Below are 20,000 nucleotides of genomic sequence, written 5' to 3'. Positions count from 1 at the left end.
CACACACACACACACACAGCTGCCTTTTTATTTCAAGTATGCTTGTATTGGCTTTAATACAAAGATAGTCTCTTTTTATCCTAAAAACTAAAATGTTTTAATCTTCACTTAGTCACGTTCTTCAGGCTGAACCTGTGCAGCTGTTTTTCAGCACTTAAAACATAAAATATTACAAATAAAGTCATAGAGACTACAAAACAAGTGACGTGGGGCACATATTTTAACTAATAAAAGATCAGAGCTATTAAAGACAGGTTAATGTTCTGAATGATAAAAACATTTTAAACTGTTTGATTAAACCATTTTAACCCGTTTTAACAAAAGAAAAACGGTTTAAAACGGTTGAGATTTTCATTGGGAACGACGACTATGGACAGGATTAGAAACGAGTTTATTAGAAATGGACCAGCACTTGCACTGCACTATGCTCCCTCTGATCTTCAACCACTGCTCCACACTTCCTCTATCTTTAACCACTGGACCACTGTTTCTACCATCTTCTACCACTGAACCACTGATTCCACCATCTCCTACCACTGCTTCCATTGATTCTAACATCTTCTACCACTGCTCCACACTAATGAATGCTCTACCACTGCTCCACTGATTCCACTATCTCCTACCACTGCTCCATCCTCTACCAGTTAGCTCTAATCTAATATGAAATGGGTTTTTTTATATATAATATATATATTTTTTATTGTCATTTTCAAATTCACACCAATGTAAGTGTGATTTAAAAAAGAATAGCAACAAAAAAATTTGATGCAGCCCACTGGTAAGTGGCGCTATGGTGAGCTATTTTTAGAAAAGGCCGGCAGGCGACTCATGTGGTTCTTGCGGGCGACCTGGTGCCCACGGTTGGTGACCCCTGCTCTATTTTCTACCACCGTACCACTCTCCCTCTATCCTTTACCACTACACCACACTCCCCATCCTCGACCACTGCACCACCCCCAAACTCCCCATCTCTACCACTGCTCCATGCTCCCTGAATGCTCTACCACGGCTCCACTGATTCCACCATCTCCTACCATTGGACCACTGATCCCTCCATCCTCTACTACTGCACCACACTCCCCCCATCCTCTACCACTGAACCATGCTCCCCCCATCCTCTATCACTGCACCACTAATCCCCAAATCACCTATCACTGCACCATGATCCCTCCATTCTCTAACACTACACCATTAATCTGTCCATCTTCTATCATTACACTATTCTCAATTAATCCTGTCACTGCTCCACACTACATTCCATCTTCAACCACTGCTCCACTGATTTCAGCATCCTCCACCACTGCTTCACTAATTTCTCCATCCTCTTAACACAGTACCACGCGTCCTTACATTGTCTACTACTGCACCATGCTCTCTCCATGCTCTACCACTTTACCACTTATCCCTTTATCTTCTACCACTGCACCATTAGTTACTCTATCATCTGTACCATCTGCTCTACTCCTGCACCACACTCTCTTCATCCTCACCATGCTCTTTTCAACATGCAACACTTAACCACTAATCACTAAATCTCTTATCACTACAACATGTTACCCCCATCTCTTTCACTTCACTATCCTCTGTCACTGCACCTCTTAGCCCTCCATCCTCAACCACCTCTCAACTGGTCCCCTCACCTCTCAGGGTACAAGGAATGCATGCTTTAAGACTACTCCGTTCTGGCAACAAGCTGGTGGAATGAACTTCCACTTGATGACCAAACAGATCAGTCCAACAATGTGTGAAGATCTACATTTCTTTCAGTGGTGGGCGGTCAGGGCCAGCAAAGCATTCTCTGCAGGTATAAACACTATCAGAAGCACTGACCTGCATTTACAACCTAGATTCTAATATTTGTTCCATTAAATTGTATTAATTTATTCCCAATAGTTTATTCATTTCATTTCGTAGCGTTTCTCTTGGCTGCACTTCTTCCAGTACGTGTATGTGGATGTTAGATTTTTTGTCCAATCAGATTTCAGCCTCTATGTGCTGCCATGTCAATCTAATCTGCCCAGGGCCTTCACTATCAGTACTGCTGGCATTTTTACCATAGAGAATAATAGCAATGGGTCTGTTTCTTTAACCAATCAGATTTAATATTCTCCTCACAAAACACTGCCAGCATTTTTCCGTCCTCTGATTGGTTGATCAGAGGGAACTTATTACAGCCAAGTTCCATTTACAAAACACGTCAATACGCGTTAATACATCTGAGTTAGACTTTTTTATGCCTACAGAGGAAGAGAAATTGATTTGGTCTTTGACATATTTAAAAATACATTTTGAAGAAAAGTTAGACATCGTGAGGAGGTCGGCCAACCCTGAAGCTAGCTAGCGTGTCTCAGCCCAGGAAAGGGTTTGTTCTCCACTTCCAGAACAGTGAATACGAGCGGTACCACTGGATTACAGCCTCTGAGGGGCGCTGCACATTATGAGTCTGCATCTCTGGTGAGTGGGTTGTTTTTAATTTAAATTGTAATGTTTTTGTCATGTTATTAGACAAATATTGGTTCTGAACTGCTCCAGATGTTGTAGGTGCACAGTTGTGGTTGTAGTGTAGATGTTTGGAGTCTTAACTGGGTTTCTTGCTTTAGTAAAATGGTTTTCACCTCCATATGTGAAATTCCTCTCTCTCTGTAATGCCATGTGTTGTTATATTGCGTTTTTGTATTGTATTATTGGTTTCTATATTTGCGACGTGATAGTGTTGGTATTAAAAGGTGGATTAAGTCTTGTAAATTCTCACTGAAGGCCCAGGTACCAAATGCATGGCCAGCCACTGCTTTCTATAATCCCTCCCAACAGAGTTATAACCTGATGGTGTTCTCAGTCTGTGTCCTAATGAAGCAGTATTAGAAGAATTTATTGATAGAGACTTCAAAGCACTTCTGTTTGCCAAATGCAATAAATGTAAATGCTCTGTGTGTGTGTGTGTGTGTGTATCCTGGTGGCCTTGGCGATGTTCCTAAATTCAAAGAAACAAGTTTGTGATGTGATAAATGCTTGAGGGTAAAAACTCATTAAGGTTGGTGTTTGAAGCCTGTGTCGACAGCCGCTGGTCCACCCAGAGCAGAATTCCTCACATTCCCTCCTGAACACGCCACAAAACACGGTGTTGTTTTAACAATGTGAGGTTTGTGTGCGAGTGTGAGCTCATGTAGGTGTGTGTGCGTGTGTGTTTCAAATATGCAACCTCATGTCAGGTGTTAAAGCAAACAAAACCAGGTCAACTCTAATTGCCGAGCTGCTCAAGATTAAACATATTAGTGAACGAATTTATAAGAAAATCCACATAATTTATTAGCTAACATTCCAAACGTTTTATTTCTATTCAATGTGTATGTGTTTGTGTGTGTGTTGTAAGTCTGGTTAACCATTTGAACATCATTTCGAAATGGCTGCTAGTTAGCAAATCATGGTTGTTTGCTAACTTACAAATAATCTTCTTTGTTTTGGTTGACGGACTTTTAAAAATGCTTGACTTTACGTCAACTCTAAAGCTAAACATGTTTCCAAGCCATGCTGCTAGTTAAGATGCTGCTTAATATGTAGGCTACAGTTTGACAATTATGTTTATCTGATGTTATCTGAAGAAAAGGAAACTCTGATCTGTACGTCTTTGTTACACTTAATTTCAAAGTAAGCACAGGAACTGAAGTAAATCCACAGGAACTGGGTGGATGAAAAATTGTTTTGTTTTTGTTTTCCTGCCTCGTTGTTTGCTCTGACTTATTAATGAGCAATGAAGCGAAGAGCCAAAGAAAACAACACAAACCTGTTATTTTGTGACATTATAAAGCAAAAATAAACGGGCAGATAGAGTATCTATCTATCTATCTATCTATCTATCTATCTATCTATCTATCTATCTATCTATCTATCTATCTATCTATCTATCTATCGATTTCAGAACATCCCATTTCACATTCAGTCCCTATTTGCTGTTATAATAAGCTCCACTTTTCTGGGCAGATGTTACACTAGATTTTGTGTAGATAAATTTATCCACAAGAGTTTTATCAAAGTCAGGTAGGTGAGGTGAGGAGGCCTGGGGTAGAGCCAGGGTTGACATTCATGTGAACATGTGTACAGTGTTTCGAGCTCTATAGCATGTAAACCTACGATCTTCATGTAACTGGCTTTGTTCACAGGGGGAATTTTCATGCTAGAACAGGTTTGGGTCTCGTAGTTCAAGTGAAGGGAAAATTTCATGCTACAACATCTAAAGATGTCCTACCACATTGCAGTGGTAACAGTTTGGAGAAGAACCACATGTGGCTGGGAATTTCAGGTGATCCAATCATTTAGTGTGTGTTATCTACCAATCTGTCTGCCTCGATATATATGGGGAAAGAAGGATAATTCTATAGCATAAGAAACATGTTTCTATGTTTACAGGTGCATTAATGGTGCACAAATGTGTCCTCCAGGTTAGCTCAAACACGCTAGTTATTGACAAGAGTAAAAACACATAGCCTTCAAAATCCTCTCAGGTTAGCTAGTTATCGCTAACAGGTTCTTACGAGAAATCAGACTGGCTGATAATCTCCCTCAGAAAACTCTGACTTATATTAGCCAGTTAGCATTGAATAAAAATGTAAGTTTGTATGAAGGAAAGTTCAAGCTCGCTCTCTTTCTCTCTCTCTCTCTCTCTCTCTCTCTCTCGCTCTCTCTCTCTCTCTCTCTCTCTCTTTCTCTTTCTCTCTGTAATTTCCATGCCTTCATGATCGTACAGAAATAAAGCAGTCGAATCCCCTGGATGACCTCTGTCATGCGTCATGGTTCTCGCTGGAGTAGCCGAACCCTGTCTGCTGCTGCTGCTAATATTAGAAATTGTTATTGAGCAGAACCTCAAACCTCAGAGTTCATTTGGAATCACAGCTCAACTCCCAAATACGTTTAATATTCAGCTGATCCAAATCTTCTAAAAGAGAGAGAGAGAGAGAGAGAGAGAGAGAGAGAGAGAGAGAGAGGGAGGACTTTCCATATATATTCATACATTTGAATTCAATGCTAAGTGAGAGAGAGACTTCATATTTCATATATATTCAAACATCTGCAATCGCTGCTAACTGTCTAATTTAAGATAAGATAAAGATTTCTGAGGTAAATTATAATAACCTGTTCGAGATAACTAGCTAGCTAACCTAGAATATCTGAGAAGATAGTGGAAAATTGTGGAAACACCTTGTCTTCTTTTGTTTCTATGCAACAAACTCGATCATGTAATGATATGAAGATTGACTTTGACCAAAAATGAATGTATAAATGTCCAGATGTTCCACTTTATTTTCATTGAAAAATCCTCTGTTAGCACGAAGAACAGCTGTACACGTTCTCGGCATCCTGACACTTCATTTCTCCAAACGGTCAGCTGAAATACTTCGCGTACCTCTTGTAAAACGCACCAAAAAAAGATGTTCTTCACTAGATGGAGATTTCTTTCTGACCCTGTGATCCAGTTCATCCCAGAGCAGTTCAGTAGGATTTCGGCACAGTGACTGGGCAGACTGTTTCATGATTCATGACTCTTACAGACTCAGATGTACACTTTGGCTCACCGTTTTGTGATCGTTTATGGTGAAGTCGGTTCCAATGAGCTGCAGTCCGGATGGAACTGCATGGTGTTGAAGTATGGATTGGGAGTATCTGGATTCCTTTTACTTTCTGGAATAAGTCTCCAACCTTCCCTGTTCCAAAAACAACCCCAAAACATTAAGCTTCCACCTCTATGTTTGACAAGTTCTTCTGTTAGATACAAAAGTGTCACATTTGGACTCATCTTTCCACAGAACTATTAGCCACACTTCAGCTGGAATTGTATGGAATGGCAGCCATGTTGGATCAGTATTTCTTTCACAATTTCACCTACATGTATAGAATGACTTCCCGTGGGCTCACCACCTACAGGAGGGACCGTAAGGGACGGTGCTGTGAGGATTGGGCAGCAGTCGAAGGTGGGGGCCTGCTTAGACTGCTGCCCCCGCAACCCGAATTACGGATAAGCGGGAGAAAATGAATAAATGAATGTATAGAATGAGGCATGTTCTCCAAATATAAACAGAAATGTGTGAAGTGAAAGGTGACCAGTGTTGGACAGCAAGAAAGTAAATATAATGTGTTAATGTATTTAAGTAGCTTTTTTTTGGCTTATCTGTACTTCACTGAAGTATTTCCATTTTGGGAGACATTTACTTTAACTTCACTACATTTCAAAGACAAATATCTTACTTTAAAGTCTTTTTATATAAACTGGGTTGATTAAAGAAGAGTCTTGTGCCAAAAATGATAATAGGAACATTATAGCCATAATAATAGTACTTTGAATACATTTCAAGGCAAATAATTTTGTACTTTTACTCAAGTGAAAGTTTAAAGGGACACTTTTACTTTTACTGGAGTCATATTTAACCCATACATGTTTTCCTCAACTACCTGGTTTGTGTACCACTGAATGTGACATTGCTACATGTATTTCAATCAAAACCTATTGTTATTGTTTGAGGTGAAAATTTGTTGAAAATGTATATCATTAAATTACAGAATTTGTTGCATATAAACAAAAGGAACATGCAGGTGTCTCTTAAAAACTTTCTATCTATCTATCCATCCATCCATCCATCCATCCATCTAGCCAATCTACCATCCACCTACATATTCATCTATACATAAATACATCAATACATCCATTAATCTAGAATGACTACCATTCCATCCATCGATCAAATCTAGCCTAACTACCCATCCATCCATCCATTCATCCATCCATCCATCCATCCATCCACCTACCCATCATTCCATCTATTTATTTATCCATTCATCCATCCATCCTTTCATCCATCCATCTAGCCCATCTACCATCCACCTACATATCCATCTGTACATACATAAATACATACATACATACATCTATTTATCTAGAATACTACCCTTCCATCCATCCATCCATCCATCCATCCATCCATCCATCCATCTATCTAGCCCATCTACCATCCACCTACATATCCATCTATACATAAATACATTGATACCTCTATTAATCTAGAATAACTACCCTTCTCTCTATTCATCAAATCTAGCCTAACTACCTATCCATCCATCCATCCATCCATCCATCCATCCATCCATCCATCCATCCATCCATCCATTTATCTATCCATCCATCCATCCATTTATCTATCCATCCATGCATCTAACCCGAGAATATTTCTGTCATTCTCAATTTTGTATGATATAAAGACGAGGGCAGCCTCACACAGGTTATTTATATTACAGTTATTTCATGGTAAAATATTTTCAATATGTTACATGTATAACATTAATATAAAGTTATTTAGAATAAATATCAGTGTTTTCATGATTTGATTTTGGGAAATGGATCCCATCCTCTTCGAACACTGAGGCGTAGGAGAGCCTGGTTGTTTTGGGAAAACACCCATCCTGTCTGTGGTAAAAAGCCATAAATCAAAAAGATGCGAGGAATAAACGAAACTTCAGCCAAAGACAATTTTGGTGAAGAAGCTGGAAAAAGAAAAAGTAGTTCTGGAGAGAAAAAAAGCTATAATTTCAATCTGAAGCATCTGTAACATTTGTAGCCTGGAAGATGTCGTTAGTGTGGGTCGGAATAAATGATGACGCTTTGTGTGTGTGTGTGTGTGTGTGTGTGTGTGTGTGTGTGTGAGAGAGCGTGTGTTTGGCTGGTGTGCTCTGTATGATGTCATCTTGTCACTGGTGTTTGAAAGCGAACAGTACAGTAGCTGATGGAAACACAAACACGGGTTCATACTCTGGTTTTACATTTGTAAAACATCTGGATGGAATGATAACTGAAGGGTGAAAGAGAGAGTGAGAGACTGACAAAGAGAGAGAGATAATGAAATAGAAAGCGAGTATTAGAAATAAGGAAAAATGGAGAGAAAGAGAAACAGGAAAGAAATAGAGAGATGTTTTGCCAATATTATGTGTAAACAATCATCACAACCATGTACTTTGAAATTAAAAGAGAGAGAGAGAAGAGAAAGAGTAGGAAAAAAGTGCGACGAAAAAGAGAGAGAGACAATAGAGTGCGAGAGAGAGATAGAGAGAAAGTGAGAAAGAGATCAAGAGACAGGAGAGAGAATGAGAGAAACCATGAGAAAGACAGGAGAGAGTGAGTGAAACAGAGAGTCCTGCTGTGCTTCTCAGCCAGAAGCTCTTGGTCTATTGTGGAAACCACAGAAGGTTCGTGACTCTGCCAACAGCTATTTACTCCATTTTCCTCCATTACAGAGTAACGGGAGCGCTCGTGTGAAGCTGCACTCTGAAAGACTGAACCCACGACCGAACGAAACCAGAGAGGATGGACAGATGGGGTCGGATGAAAGAAAACCAAATCCGAAAATTGTTTGCAGGACAAATGATGTGGTACAAAGGCTAAGGTCATACCATCACTCAAACCACACCAAAGAGGGTCAGATAGTAGCTTTCGGCTACACGTTTCACTTTTTTTCCAAGAAATCATTTGCCAGAACACATGTACAGTGTGTGTTTAAATGCAAATGGACTCAATCAGACATTGATCCAATGTTCTAGGAACTGGTGGCTCAGTGGATACAATGGATATTTGATCAGAAGGCCATGAGTTTAAACCCCAGCATAACCAAGCTGCCACTGCTGGGTATCATTAATTTTACTGTCTTAACTCTGCCCACCAGAATGAAGTACGTGTTGCTTAAACTGCTGTTTAACCAATCAGATTTCAGGTTTGCAAATTCAGGGCCTTCTGGCAGGCGTCCAATAACATCTGCATTCTCAGGGTCAGAGTGCGCACTTGTCAGAGCTCACAAACCACATCTGTAGCAAACTGCAGAAGATCAAATATTACAAAATATGTAGATTTAATAGCTGTTTTTTTATTCCACAACGACTGACAGAGGAGAAGAAATTGATTTGGTCACCGATACACTTAAAAGGACATTTATAAGAAGGACTTTCAAGAAAAGCTGGACAATGAGAGGTCCACTTTTGATAGATACTGACCACTGCAGACCAGAAACACTCCACAAGCGCTGCAGATATGGAGATGGTCTGACCCCGTCGTCCAGACATCACAATTTGGCCCTTGTCAAACTCACTCAAGTCCATACACTTGCCCATTTTTTCTGCCTCTAACACGTCAATTTTAAATACAAAATGTCTAATAAATATCTCCACCAACTAACAGGTGCAATGATGAAGAGAAAATCAGTATATTGACTTCACCTGTCATAATGTTACGCCTGATCAGTGTAAAGTCATCTCCAGCACATCCTAAAGATTCTCAATAGGGTTAAGGTCTAGACTCTGTGGTGGCCAATCCATGTCTTATGTCTTATGTTTCCTGAACCACTATTTTACATTTTTTTTCAACATCTTGCCCATGCTATTAGAGTATGTTCTGGTAGTCAGCTGACCTCATTTTTTGGGTACATAATGTTGCAAACCTAGACCTGACCAACTGAAGCAACCTCAGATCATAACACTGCCCCCACCATCTTGTAGGCAATAAGCATGATGAGTGCATCCCCTTAAACCAATTCGTTCCTTACCCTGATGCACTGATTACTCTGTAACATCGTAAATCTGGACTCCATAGACCACATGACCTTTTTCCATTGTTCCAAAGTAAAAATGTTTTGCTTACTACCAAATCAAAGCCTTTTTTCCGAATAGCGTCACTGATCAGAATTTGCCTTTAGGCTACACAGATGTTTAATCTGGATCCCTCGAGTTTCCTTTTCATTGCGTGTTTGGAAATGCTCTTGCTTTTGATATTAAAAATAATCTACATAAAGTTCTACTGTGGTTTTTGTACGATTTTACCAAACATTCAGGTGATCTCCGAACACAAACATTCAAGATTTTCCAACGTTCACTAGATGACGTTCACTACAGTCCCTCCAGGTTTAATAAAGCGCTGGACACTTCTTCACCCACATGAAGTAGTTTCAGCAATGTCCTGGATGCAGGCCAATAATTTGACCCGTCTGAAACAGAGCAGCATCTGTTCCATGACCACGGGACACGTCTCCTGATTTGGCTGGATAAGAAATGAGAAGCTTGCAGCTGAAAAATATTAATCGCTGGACTAATTGTGCAATGAATCTGGATCCAGGTGGGGACTTTTTTTTTTTGCCCAGACGGTGTATCGTATCATACACGATATCACCAAAAGTTTGCGGACACCTCGTCATAAGTTTGGTATGTGTTTTTTGAGCATCGCCTTCCACATTTAGTCCTAATTTACCCTAATATTTCCCTCCACTTTACTGGTAAGATGTTTCACTAGATTTTGTGAAGATTTGTGGAGATTCATTCAGCCAACAGGGTGTTAGTAAAGTCAGGTACTGATGTAGGTGAAGTGACGAGGCCTGGAGTGCAGTCAGCATTCACATTTATTGTTCAGTTCTGTTGGAGCTCTATAGTATGAGATCTTCCAGTTCAACCCATGTAGAGTATATATTCTTGGAGATTGCTTTGTGCATTGCTATGCTGGAACAAGTTTGTTTTTTAGAAAAAGTCCTGCTAATAGTTTGGAAAAGAACCACACATGGCTGGGTGTCCCAATACCTTTGTCTGTATATTGTATAAAGCAGCTCACAACTTCCTAAAAGGTTCTTTAGGGAACCCAAAAAGGTTCTTCTACACTCTTACAAATAAATGTCCATAAATGGTTCTTCACTGCAAACTAAAACCTTTTTGACTTTCTCTGGTACATTTACTTCAAGAGTGTATATTCACACACTTTTGTTCGAGCGCTGAACTGTATCACTCCTTTGTTTTGTTTTTTTTTCCCTCCACATTTCTCAGTGCTAACTGTGCTTGAAGTTGACATGTGATCTCTGGCTTCTTTAATTCAATTAAGGCCTTATCTTATCCCTGCGCTTCCCCATCACGCTCTCAACCCCGGCGCGTCTCGGCTGCCAACACAAACACGTCTCCTCTCAGAAGCCGGCCGGTGAAATCTGTGCACTTAACACCAGTCACGCTCCAGCTCTCAGCCACAAAGCCTTCGCCTTTCGCTTTGATCCTCGCCTGGGATTTGTGACACGCGTTCAAATACAAACCCGTACGCCTCGTAGGCCTCGTCCTGCTTCGATACGTGTAATAATCTCCAGTAAACACATTAAGCCTCGGTATGCGATGGCGGTGGGGACGCGAGCGCCGATCGACCTGACTGATGTGGCTTCTTCCCAGAATCCCCCAGAAAAAAAACCTGCTCGACTTTTTCCCCCGCTCTCTCTCTCTCTCTCTCTCTCTCTCTCTCTCTCTTTTCGTGCCCCTGCGAGTAACAGCACCGGCCTTGAAGACGATTATGCCTTAATAGGCCGCTTAAAGAACAAAGTCACCTTTAACTCCGGGGTTTTCCTCGTCGTCTTTCATCCCTGGTGCGAGCGAGACATCTCGAGCTGCACGTCTGATCTGAAATACGTGGATTTGCAGATACGAACAAAAGTTTGTGGACACCTGACCATAAGATTTCCATGCACTTCTTGAGCATTGCACATTTACTGTTATAATAACCTCCACTCTTCTTGGAAGATGTTCCACCAGATTAGAATTGTTGCTCTACACAAAGATGCTGAGTCTATAAGATTAGTACCACCCTGAAACTGAATTACAGTACAGTGGTCAGGGTCATACAGAGGTTTTGTAACAAGAGGTTCCACTCGGAACAGGACTCGCAAGGGTCCATCAGAGAAGTCGAGTCCTCATGCTGTGTGTCAGGTGCAGAAGCTGCTTTAAAAACAGACGCATGAGTGCTGCAGCATTGCTTTAAAGGTTGCTGAAGCAGAAGATCTGCTCGTCAGTGCTTAGACCGTACGCCACACGCTGCAACAAGTCTGCAGGCCGTCGTCCCAGAAGGAACCTCTTCTGAAGCTGCTCAAAAGAAAACCCTCAAACAGTTTGCTGAAGAACAACCTGTCCAAGAGCATAAATTACTGGAACCATGTCCTGTGGTCTAATGAGACTAAGATAAACTTGCTCTTAAAGCAGTGATAGATATCAGTGGTGCTCACACAAAATATTGACACTATCTATCTATCTATCTATCTATCTATCTATCTATCTATCTATCTATCTATCTATCTATCTATCCATCCATCCATCCATCCATCCATCCATCCATCCATCCATCCATCCATCCATCCATCTATCCATCCATCCGTGGTGGACACCTGACCATAAGTTTACACAACATGCCATTCCACTTTTAGTCTCCATTTGCTCTTATAATAAGCTCCACTCTTCTGGGAAGATGTTCCACTAGATTTTGTAAAGATTTATGTGAGATTCAACCACAAGGGTGTTAATAAAGGAGGAGGCCTGGGGTGCAGACAGCATTCACATTTATCGTTCGAAAAGATTGGAGCTCTATAGGAGATCCTCCACATCTTTCAATCCATGGAAAGCAGATAAAGCTAACAATTGTCATGCTAGAGCAGGTTTGGGTCTCCTAGTTCCAGTGAAAAGGAAATTTCATGCCACGAGATCCAATGACCTTCTATACAATCGTGTCGTAAATCAGTTTGAAGAAGATCTACCAATCCGGCCATTTCGTTTCGCTATTAACTGTAAAGTTTAGAGACGTGTCATTAACCTCTCGAACCTCAAAACGTGTGAGACCCAGATGCTGGGCTTTAACACAACAACCTGCTTCATGTGTGTGTGTGTGTGTGTGTGTGTGTGTGTGTGTAAGATCTCAAGGTTTGAGCAGATAAGCGAGTGTGTGAGGGGGAATTTTTCCTCTGCAGGCCGAAACAGCGACACTAATTACAGCTGAGCCGCTCGGATTGCTCACACAGAGAGATGAAACACTCCTCCATCATCCCTCACTCAGCACAAAGCTGGACTCAGCTCACTGATCTGCTCTCGATCCAAACACACTTACACACTCAGACTTAGGTTCAGACACACACACACACACACACACACACACACACACACACACACACACACACAAAAGCGCTTGACATCAGGACTTGCGTTAAAACAGCAGATGAAAGGTCGGTAATCTTGTGTACATACACACTCCTCCATCTCGGCACACTAATGGAGCGTCAGGACGATAAAAAACACGAGAAACATCTGGGAGAGGGAATTCACTCACACACACACACACACACACACACACACACACACACACACACACAGTTTTTGCTTTGCTAATAGATACAAGATTGCACAGCTGGCAGCAGTAAACCAACTTCACCCTGCTCTCTCTTTTTCTCTCTCTTTCTCTCTCTCTCTTTTATCATTCTTCTCATTGCTTATTCTTCTGTCTTCTCAATCCATCCACATTCTATTATTCTTTCTTCCGTGCCCTTACCACACCATCCTTCTCCTCTTTTTTTAAATCTTCTTCAACCCCACCTGCCTCTACTCTCTCTTCTCTTGCTCTCCCTTTTTTCTACCTTCAATTGATCCTTCCTTTCTCCATTCTCTATTTCCCTCCACTTTCTAATCATCTTTCAATCTCTCATTTCTTTTTCTCCTTATTTTTTGGTCCATCCACGTTTTCCTGTCCCTGCCTGTCCTAATCCTCGTTCACCTCCTATCTGTTTCTGTGTCCACTCTTTCTTTCTTTCTTTCTTTCTTTCTTTCTTTCTTTCTTTCTTTCTTTCTTTCTTTCTTTCTTTCTTTCTTTCTTTCATCAATTGTTCTTTTACCATGTTTAATTGCGCCCCCCCTTTCCCCCTCTTTTCTCCCAGTCTGTTTTTTTCTCCCTCTTTTCCTCCCTCTATATCAATTTCTTTCAGTCTTTTTCTCTTTCATTTCTTATTTCTTGTCCCCATTCTCATTTTACCCTCTTTTATCTCTTTCTATTTCCTTCTACCCTTTAATTTATTTCCCTACATTCACAGTATCCCAGTACTAGGAAGAATCAGTTCCTCTTTATCTTTCCTCCTCTTGCTCGACCTCTTTATCTCTTCCCTTTTTTTTATGGTTTTCTCCTCTTTTTTTTCTCATGTGAGCTTCAATCTCTCACTCTGTAGTATTCTTCTTTATCTCTCCATCATTCTTGATCGCTCTCTTCTTTGCTGAATTCCTTCCTTTTTTCTTTCATATCCGCTTTTTGGACTCGTCTCTGTACCTTTTTTTCTTTCCATGTTCAAGATGTCGAAGTATTTCAAGATGTACAAACAAACAAAAACAAACTTCTCCACTCATTTAATCACTCACTCGTACACTATATGGACAAATGTTTTGTGGACACCTGACCATTAGATCGCTATGTTGGAGCATCTCATTCCACTTTTAGTCTCCATTCGCTCTTATAATAAGCTCCACTCTTCTGGGAAGATGTTACATCAGATTTTGTGGAAATTCATTCAGCCACATGGGTTTTAGTAAAGGCAGGATCTGATGAAGGTTGAGGAGGTGTGGAGGGCTGAGGTGCAGTGTTCACATTCATGTTCAATAATGTTGTAATTTTTTAGCAGGAGATCTTCCACTCAAACACATGAAAAGAATATCTTCATCATCATGGAGCTGGCTTTGTGCACAGGGACACTGTCATGCTGGAACAGGTTTGGGTCTCCAAGTGAAGAGAAAAACAGGATCCAGGTTATTTATTTAAAATAAAATGTTTTACTCAATTGAGCAGCGATCTTTCACTTTGTAGTATCCTTCTTTATCTCTAGATCATTTTTGATTGTGCTGAATTCCTTCCTTTTTTTCTTTCTTATCCTCTTTTTGGACTCGTCTCTTTTCTCTGTGACTTCCAATGTTCAGGATGTTAAACTGAAGTAATCTTAATCTCACAATATGATCAATGAGCTAAAATCTACAATATTTCCAATCCAACATTCCAATTCTAATCTGGATGTCAGAGGGAATTTCACCGGTGGACTTTTCTGTGGAAAAAATGTCCAATTCCGAGCCATTTATATAAATATGTTATAAGCGAGAGCAACAGGTCAGTGGTTAAGGCTTTGGACTTTGGATCCTGAAGGTAATGAGTTCAAATCCCAGCCTCTCCATTCAATGCTATTCCTTAATCCCACAACTGCTCAATTTTATGAATGAGATAAATGTAAGGTGCTCTGGATAATGCTGAATGCCATAAATGTAAGGCAGGGGTGGGGTGGGGTGGGGCAGAGTTTGAAGAAGAGAGCATCCTTCCATTACCTGTTGCTTTTGAAAAGCACCTTGTGATCCATTTGAACTTCTCTAAATGAAGCCAGAATGTTGGATGAAGCCACTGATGGATGATGTGCTGATGATTAATCAGTTATTTTACATCCGGGTTGTTCAAGAGTCCCACAAACACAAATGACATCATGAAACTATAAATGAGGCAAATTTTCATGATTTGACATTTTGAGCAAAAGTTTTTTAGATATATTTCTGAAGGCATCATAATTCATGTTTTGTTTATACATTTTATTTAAAAAATACTAATGAACACAACACCTACATCAGTGCATTAAATCAATTTGCTGAACCCGATTCTGAATACAAGAAACGTTCCTGAATAAATACTGAACACAGGACATTACTACACATGTTTAATATTCATCAGTCTTTTCGTCCTCAACATATTCTGTCCATTCATGATTATTATTTCATACAAAACATTTGATTATATCCTCCAGACACAATCTTATATTACTGAGGTCAGCCCTGATAGAAAACATGCCACATGGGTGTCAGTGCTGACAATGAAATCTTCAAGGAAACAAACTGATCAGTCCGTTTTTTTTATATTTATATCTTGTGCACAGTTGCGTTGTGGCACGTTCAGATCTCACGTTGGAGTGCAGTGGCTGAGGAGATTCATAGATTGGAAGAGTTGTGTTGATAAACATTGTTTTCTGTCTTCTCAATTCTTTCTCTGTGAAAAAAACACAAAACACAATTCTTATTACAGATATAAACTATAAACAGGCAGACAGACAGACAGACAGACAGACAGACAGACAGACAGACAGACAGACAGACAGACAGACAGACAGATAGATAGATAGATAGATAGATAGATAGATAGATAGATAGATAGATAGATAGATAGATAGATAGATAGATAGATAGATAGATAGATAGACGGGTAAGTAGGTGGGCAGACAGGTGGGTGGGTAGGTGGGCAGACAGGTGGGTGGGTATGTTAGGAGACAGGGAGAAGCAGGGAGACTGGTAAGTAAGTGGGCAGACAGGTGGGAGGGTAGGTGGGCAGACAGGTGGGTGGGTATGTTAGTAGACAGGGAGAAGCAGGGAGATGGGTAAGTAGGTGGGCAGACAGGTGGGTGGGTATGTTAGGAGACAGGAGAGTAGTAGAGAGAGACGGGTAAGTAGGTTGGCAGACAGGTGGGTGGGTATGTTAGGAGACAGGAGAGTAGTAGAGAGACGGGTAAGTAGGTGGGCAGACAGGTGGGTGGGTATGTTAGGAGACAGGGAGAAGCAGGGAGATGGGTAAGTAGGTGGGCAGACAGGTGGTTGGGTATGTTAGGAGACAGGGAGAAGCAGGGAGATGGGTAAGTAGGTGGGCAGACAGGTGGGTGGGTATGTTAGGAGACAGGAGAGTAGTAGAGAGACGGGTAAGTAGGTGGGCAGACAGGTGGGTGGGTATGTTACAAGACAGAGGTGTAGCAGGGAGACGGGTAAGTAGGTGGGCAGACAGGTGGTCGGGTATGTTACAAGACAGAGGCGTAGCAGGGAGACGGGTAGGTAGGTGGGCAGACAGGTGGGTGGGTATGTTAGAAGACAGGGGAGTAGCAGGGAGAAGGGTAAGTAGGTGGGCAGACAGGTGGGTGGGTAAGTTAGGAGACAGGGAGAAGCAGGGAGATGGGTAAGTAAGTGGGCAGACAGGTGGGAGGGTAGGTGGGCAGACAGGTGGGTGGGTATGTTAGGAGACAGGGAGAAGCAGGGAGATGGGTAAGTAGGTGGGCAGACAGGTGGGTGGGTATGTTAGGAGACAGGAGAGTAGTAGAGAGACGGGTAAGTAGGTGGGCAGACAGGTGGGTGGGTATGTTACAAGACAGAGGCGTAGCAGGGAGACGGGTAAGTAGGTGGGCAGACAGGTGGGTGGGTATGTTACAAGACAGAGGCGTAGCAGGGAGACGGGTAAGTAGGTGGGCAGACAGGTGGGTGGGTATGTTACAAGACAGAGGCATAGCAGGGAGAAGGGTAAGTAGGTGGGCAGACAGGTGGGTGGTTGGGTATAGGTAAGAAGGCAAGGGGACTTTGGAAGCTTAAAAGAACAGCTTCAAGAGGGAAATTCTCTGCTTTAGGGTTCTGCAAAGAACATACAAAAGTTCTCTCACAGCTGTTCAACCCAGGAAAACTCGCAACAAAGAAACACAAACACAATGAAATCATGTACCTCCTCAATGAAAACTGAGACAAATACCCAAAAGACATTGTTTTTCTGTAACACAATAAAGATGTGAGATTAACATTGACTCTGATACCCATTTTTCCAGCAGCAACAAACATGATAGATGTCATGCCAACTTCAGAACAAAAATAACCAGCTCTGAAATCGTCCAGATCGCGGCTTGAACGTTCAGAATCTTTGACCGAAAAACTGATTTCCAACTGACCGAAACGTACTGAAATCCGACTCGCTCTCAATCAGAGGCCCATAACACAAAACACACAGCGGAAAGCGGGTCACGTAACGTAGCGCAAAACTGGTCTGAATTATGTTGATGTGGATTACTGCATTCTCGAAAAAGCTCCTCGGAGCTGTGTCTCAGCAGGGGATGTGAGGATCAGGGGAAAAGAAAAAAAAGTGTTATTAGTGTTGAATAAAGAAACAATTTACCTGCAGAAACAATCACATTTCTGTTTCAGTTGCAGGATCAAGCTTTTCAGTAGGAAAGTCAAGAACAGCATGAAGCTGTAGATGTAGAACTCAGAATCTCGACATGATCAGTTTTCCTGCGTACGTATTTACTCCTGAACTGTTCCACATTCTGGAATGAGAAATCTGGAGCTGATGTGGTGTAATATACCACGAGCTGACCGACCTACCTACCTACCTACCTACCTATCTACCTATCTATCTATCTATCTATCTATCTATCTATCTATCTATCTATCTATCTATCTATCTATCTATCTATCTATCTATCATGCTCTCTTTTTTCTATCTATCTATCTATCTATCTATCTATCTATCTATCTATCTATCTATCTATCTATCTATCTATCTATCTATCTATCTATCTATCTATCTATCTATCTATCTATCTATCATGCTCTCTTTTGTCTATCTATCTATCTATCTATCTATCTATCTATCTATCTATCTATCTATCTATCTATCTATCTATCTATCTATCTATCTATCTATCTATCTATCACGCTCTTTTTTTCTATCTATCTATCTATCTATCTATCTATCTATCTATCTATCTATCTATCTATCTATCTATCTATCTATCTATCTATCTATCTATCTATCTATCTATCTATCTATCTGAGATTAATTAAATCACCAGCTCTCTCTCTCTCTCTCTCTCTCTGTCTTTCTCTCTCTCTCTTTCTCTCTCTCTCTCTCTCTCTCTCTCTCTCTCTCTCTCTCTCTCTCTCTCTCTCTCTCTCTCTCTCTCTCTCTCTGTATCATGACTGATCCTGCGCTCTAACGGAAGTAACATCACTGGGATATGCAAAGAATTTCTCTGTGTTATTAATAAAGTATTCTAAAATAAAATTAATAAATACATAAAACTTGATTTGTCTCAAACCCGTGTTTCTCTGATCCACCCCTCATTAATAAATCATTCTGGTCCAGGAGCTCAGGGCTGCGATCCCCATGAACAGTTTCTGCACTGATGGAACAGTTCTAAATGACCATCCAGGAGTCACCCAGAGCCACTGCAGGGGTTCAACACTTTACTATCTGAACATGAACTTGTGCTTCGTTCCATAATGAAATCGCCTGCATGCTATCTTTCACAGCAAACTAGAGCCTGCTCCTTTTTTCTATTAACACAGGACATAAATTCACAGAGTCGTACGCTGTCTTCACTCCGCTGTGTTGTTCCAGCTGTCACTAATACTTTCCATATGACACTTTCAACTCAGATTTTCTAGACGTCCTTCGTTTCACCACTCAGCCTTCTCCTAAGAGCATCAGCAGTGTGTGTGTGTGTGTGTGTGTGTGTGTGTGTGTGTGTGTGTGTGTTAATGACTTTATTTAGTTGTGGTAAGTGGGACCTGCTATGGCATGCCGGGAAACTCAATACCTGGAAAGTACCAGGGTGTCTGGGATAAGAAAGGCACGACATGCACACACATGTACACACACACACACACACACACACACACACACACACACACACACACACACACACACACACACACACAGTAAGTGTATGTTTGTACAGTTCTTGTGGTTCATGTTCACTCCTATCAGACAGTAAGTATATACATGTATATGTATGTAATATCCATATCTATATACTGTATATATATATATATATAGTGTGTGTCTACATTTGTAGTACATCGGAAATTTGGAAACACAGAGTCTATTATGGTTTTTGACAAAGAATTGGACCGTGAATGAGTGGATGAAGTTCTGTGGAGTCCAAATGTGACATTTGTGTCTCTGACAGAAGAACTTGTGTAAAACAGAGAACAGGAGAGAAGATGTGATCAGACTGCCTTAAATCCAATCACACATGTAGGTGGAAGCTTCATGGATTGGGGTTGTTTTGGAGCAGGGAAGATTGGAGACTTACTCCAGGTGAAAGGAACCAACATGGCAACCCTTCCATACTTCAACACCATTCAATTCTATCTGGATTTCAGCTCATTGGAACCATCATCATATAAACAAGACGATGAGCCGAAGCGCACGTCTGAGTTCTGTAAGAGTTATTTAGAGAGCAGACAGACGTCTGGACTGATATCTATTATGGAACGACCTGCTCAGTCACCGCATCTAAATCCTACTGAACTGCTCTGGGATGAACTGAATCACCAAAAAGAATTCTCCATCTAGTGATGATTATTTTTGGAGTTTT

General features: G+C 41.0%; 2 protein-coding genes across 6 annotated transcripts in view; one reads left to right on the top strand and one right to left on the bottom strand.

Moving 5' to 3' along the window:
- Positions 1-20,000, top strand: part of LOC310718570 (uncharacterized protein) — a 219,197-nt gene that overhangs the window by 92,846 nt on the left and 106,351 nt on the right. The window lies entirely within an intron of this gene.
- susd2 (sushi domain containing 2) overlaps positions 15,391-20,000 on the bottom strand; it is a 32,001-nt gene continuing 27,391 nt past the window's right edge. For both annotated transcript variants that reach the window (XM_083527340.1, XM_083527339.1), the window contains one exon: positions 15,391-15,862. In XM_083527340.1, coding sequence (XP_083383466.1) covers positions 15,805-15,862 — 58 coding nt within the window. In that variant the 3' untranslated portion in view covers positions 15,391-15,804. The remainder of the gene's footprint in view (positions 15,863-20,000) is intronic.

Source organism: Silurus aristotelis, assembly GCF_946808225.1.
Source record: "Silurus aristotelis genome assembly, chromosome: 23".
Classification (NCBI taxonomy): Eukaryota; Metazoa; Chordata; class Actinopteri; order Siluriformes; family Siluridae; genus Silurus; species Silurus aristotelis.
This window is presented reverse-complemented; position numbering and strand designations above follow the sequence as displayed.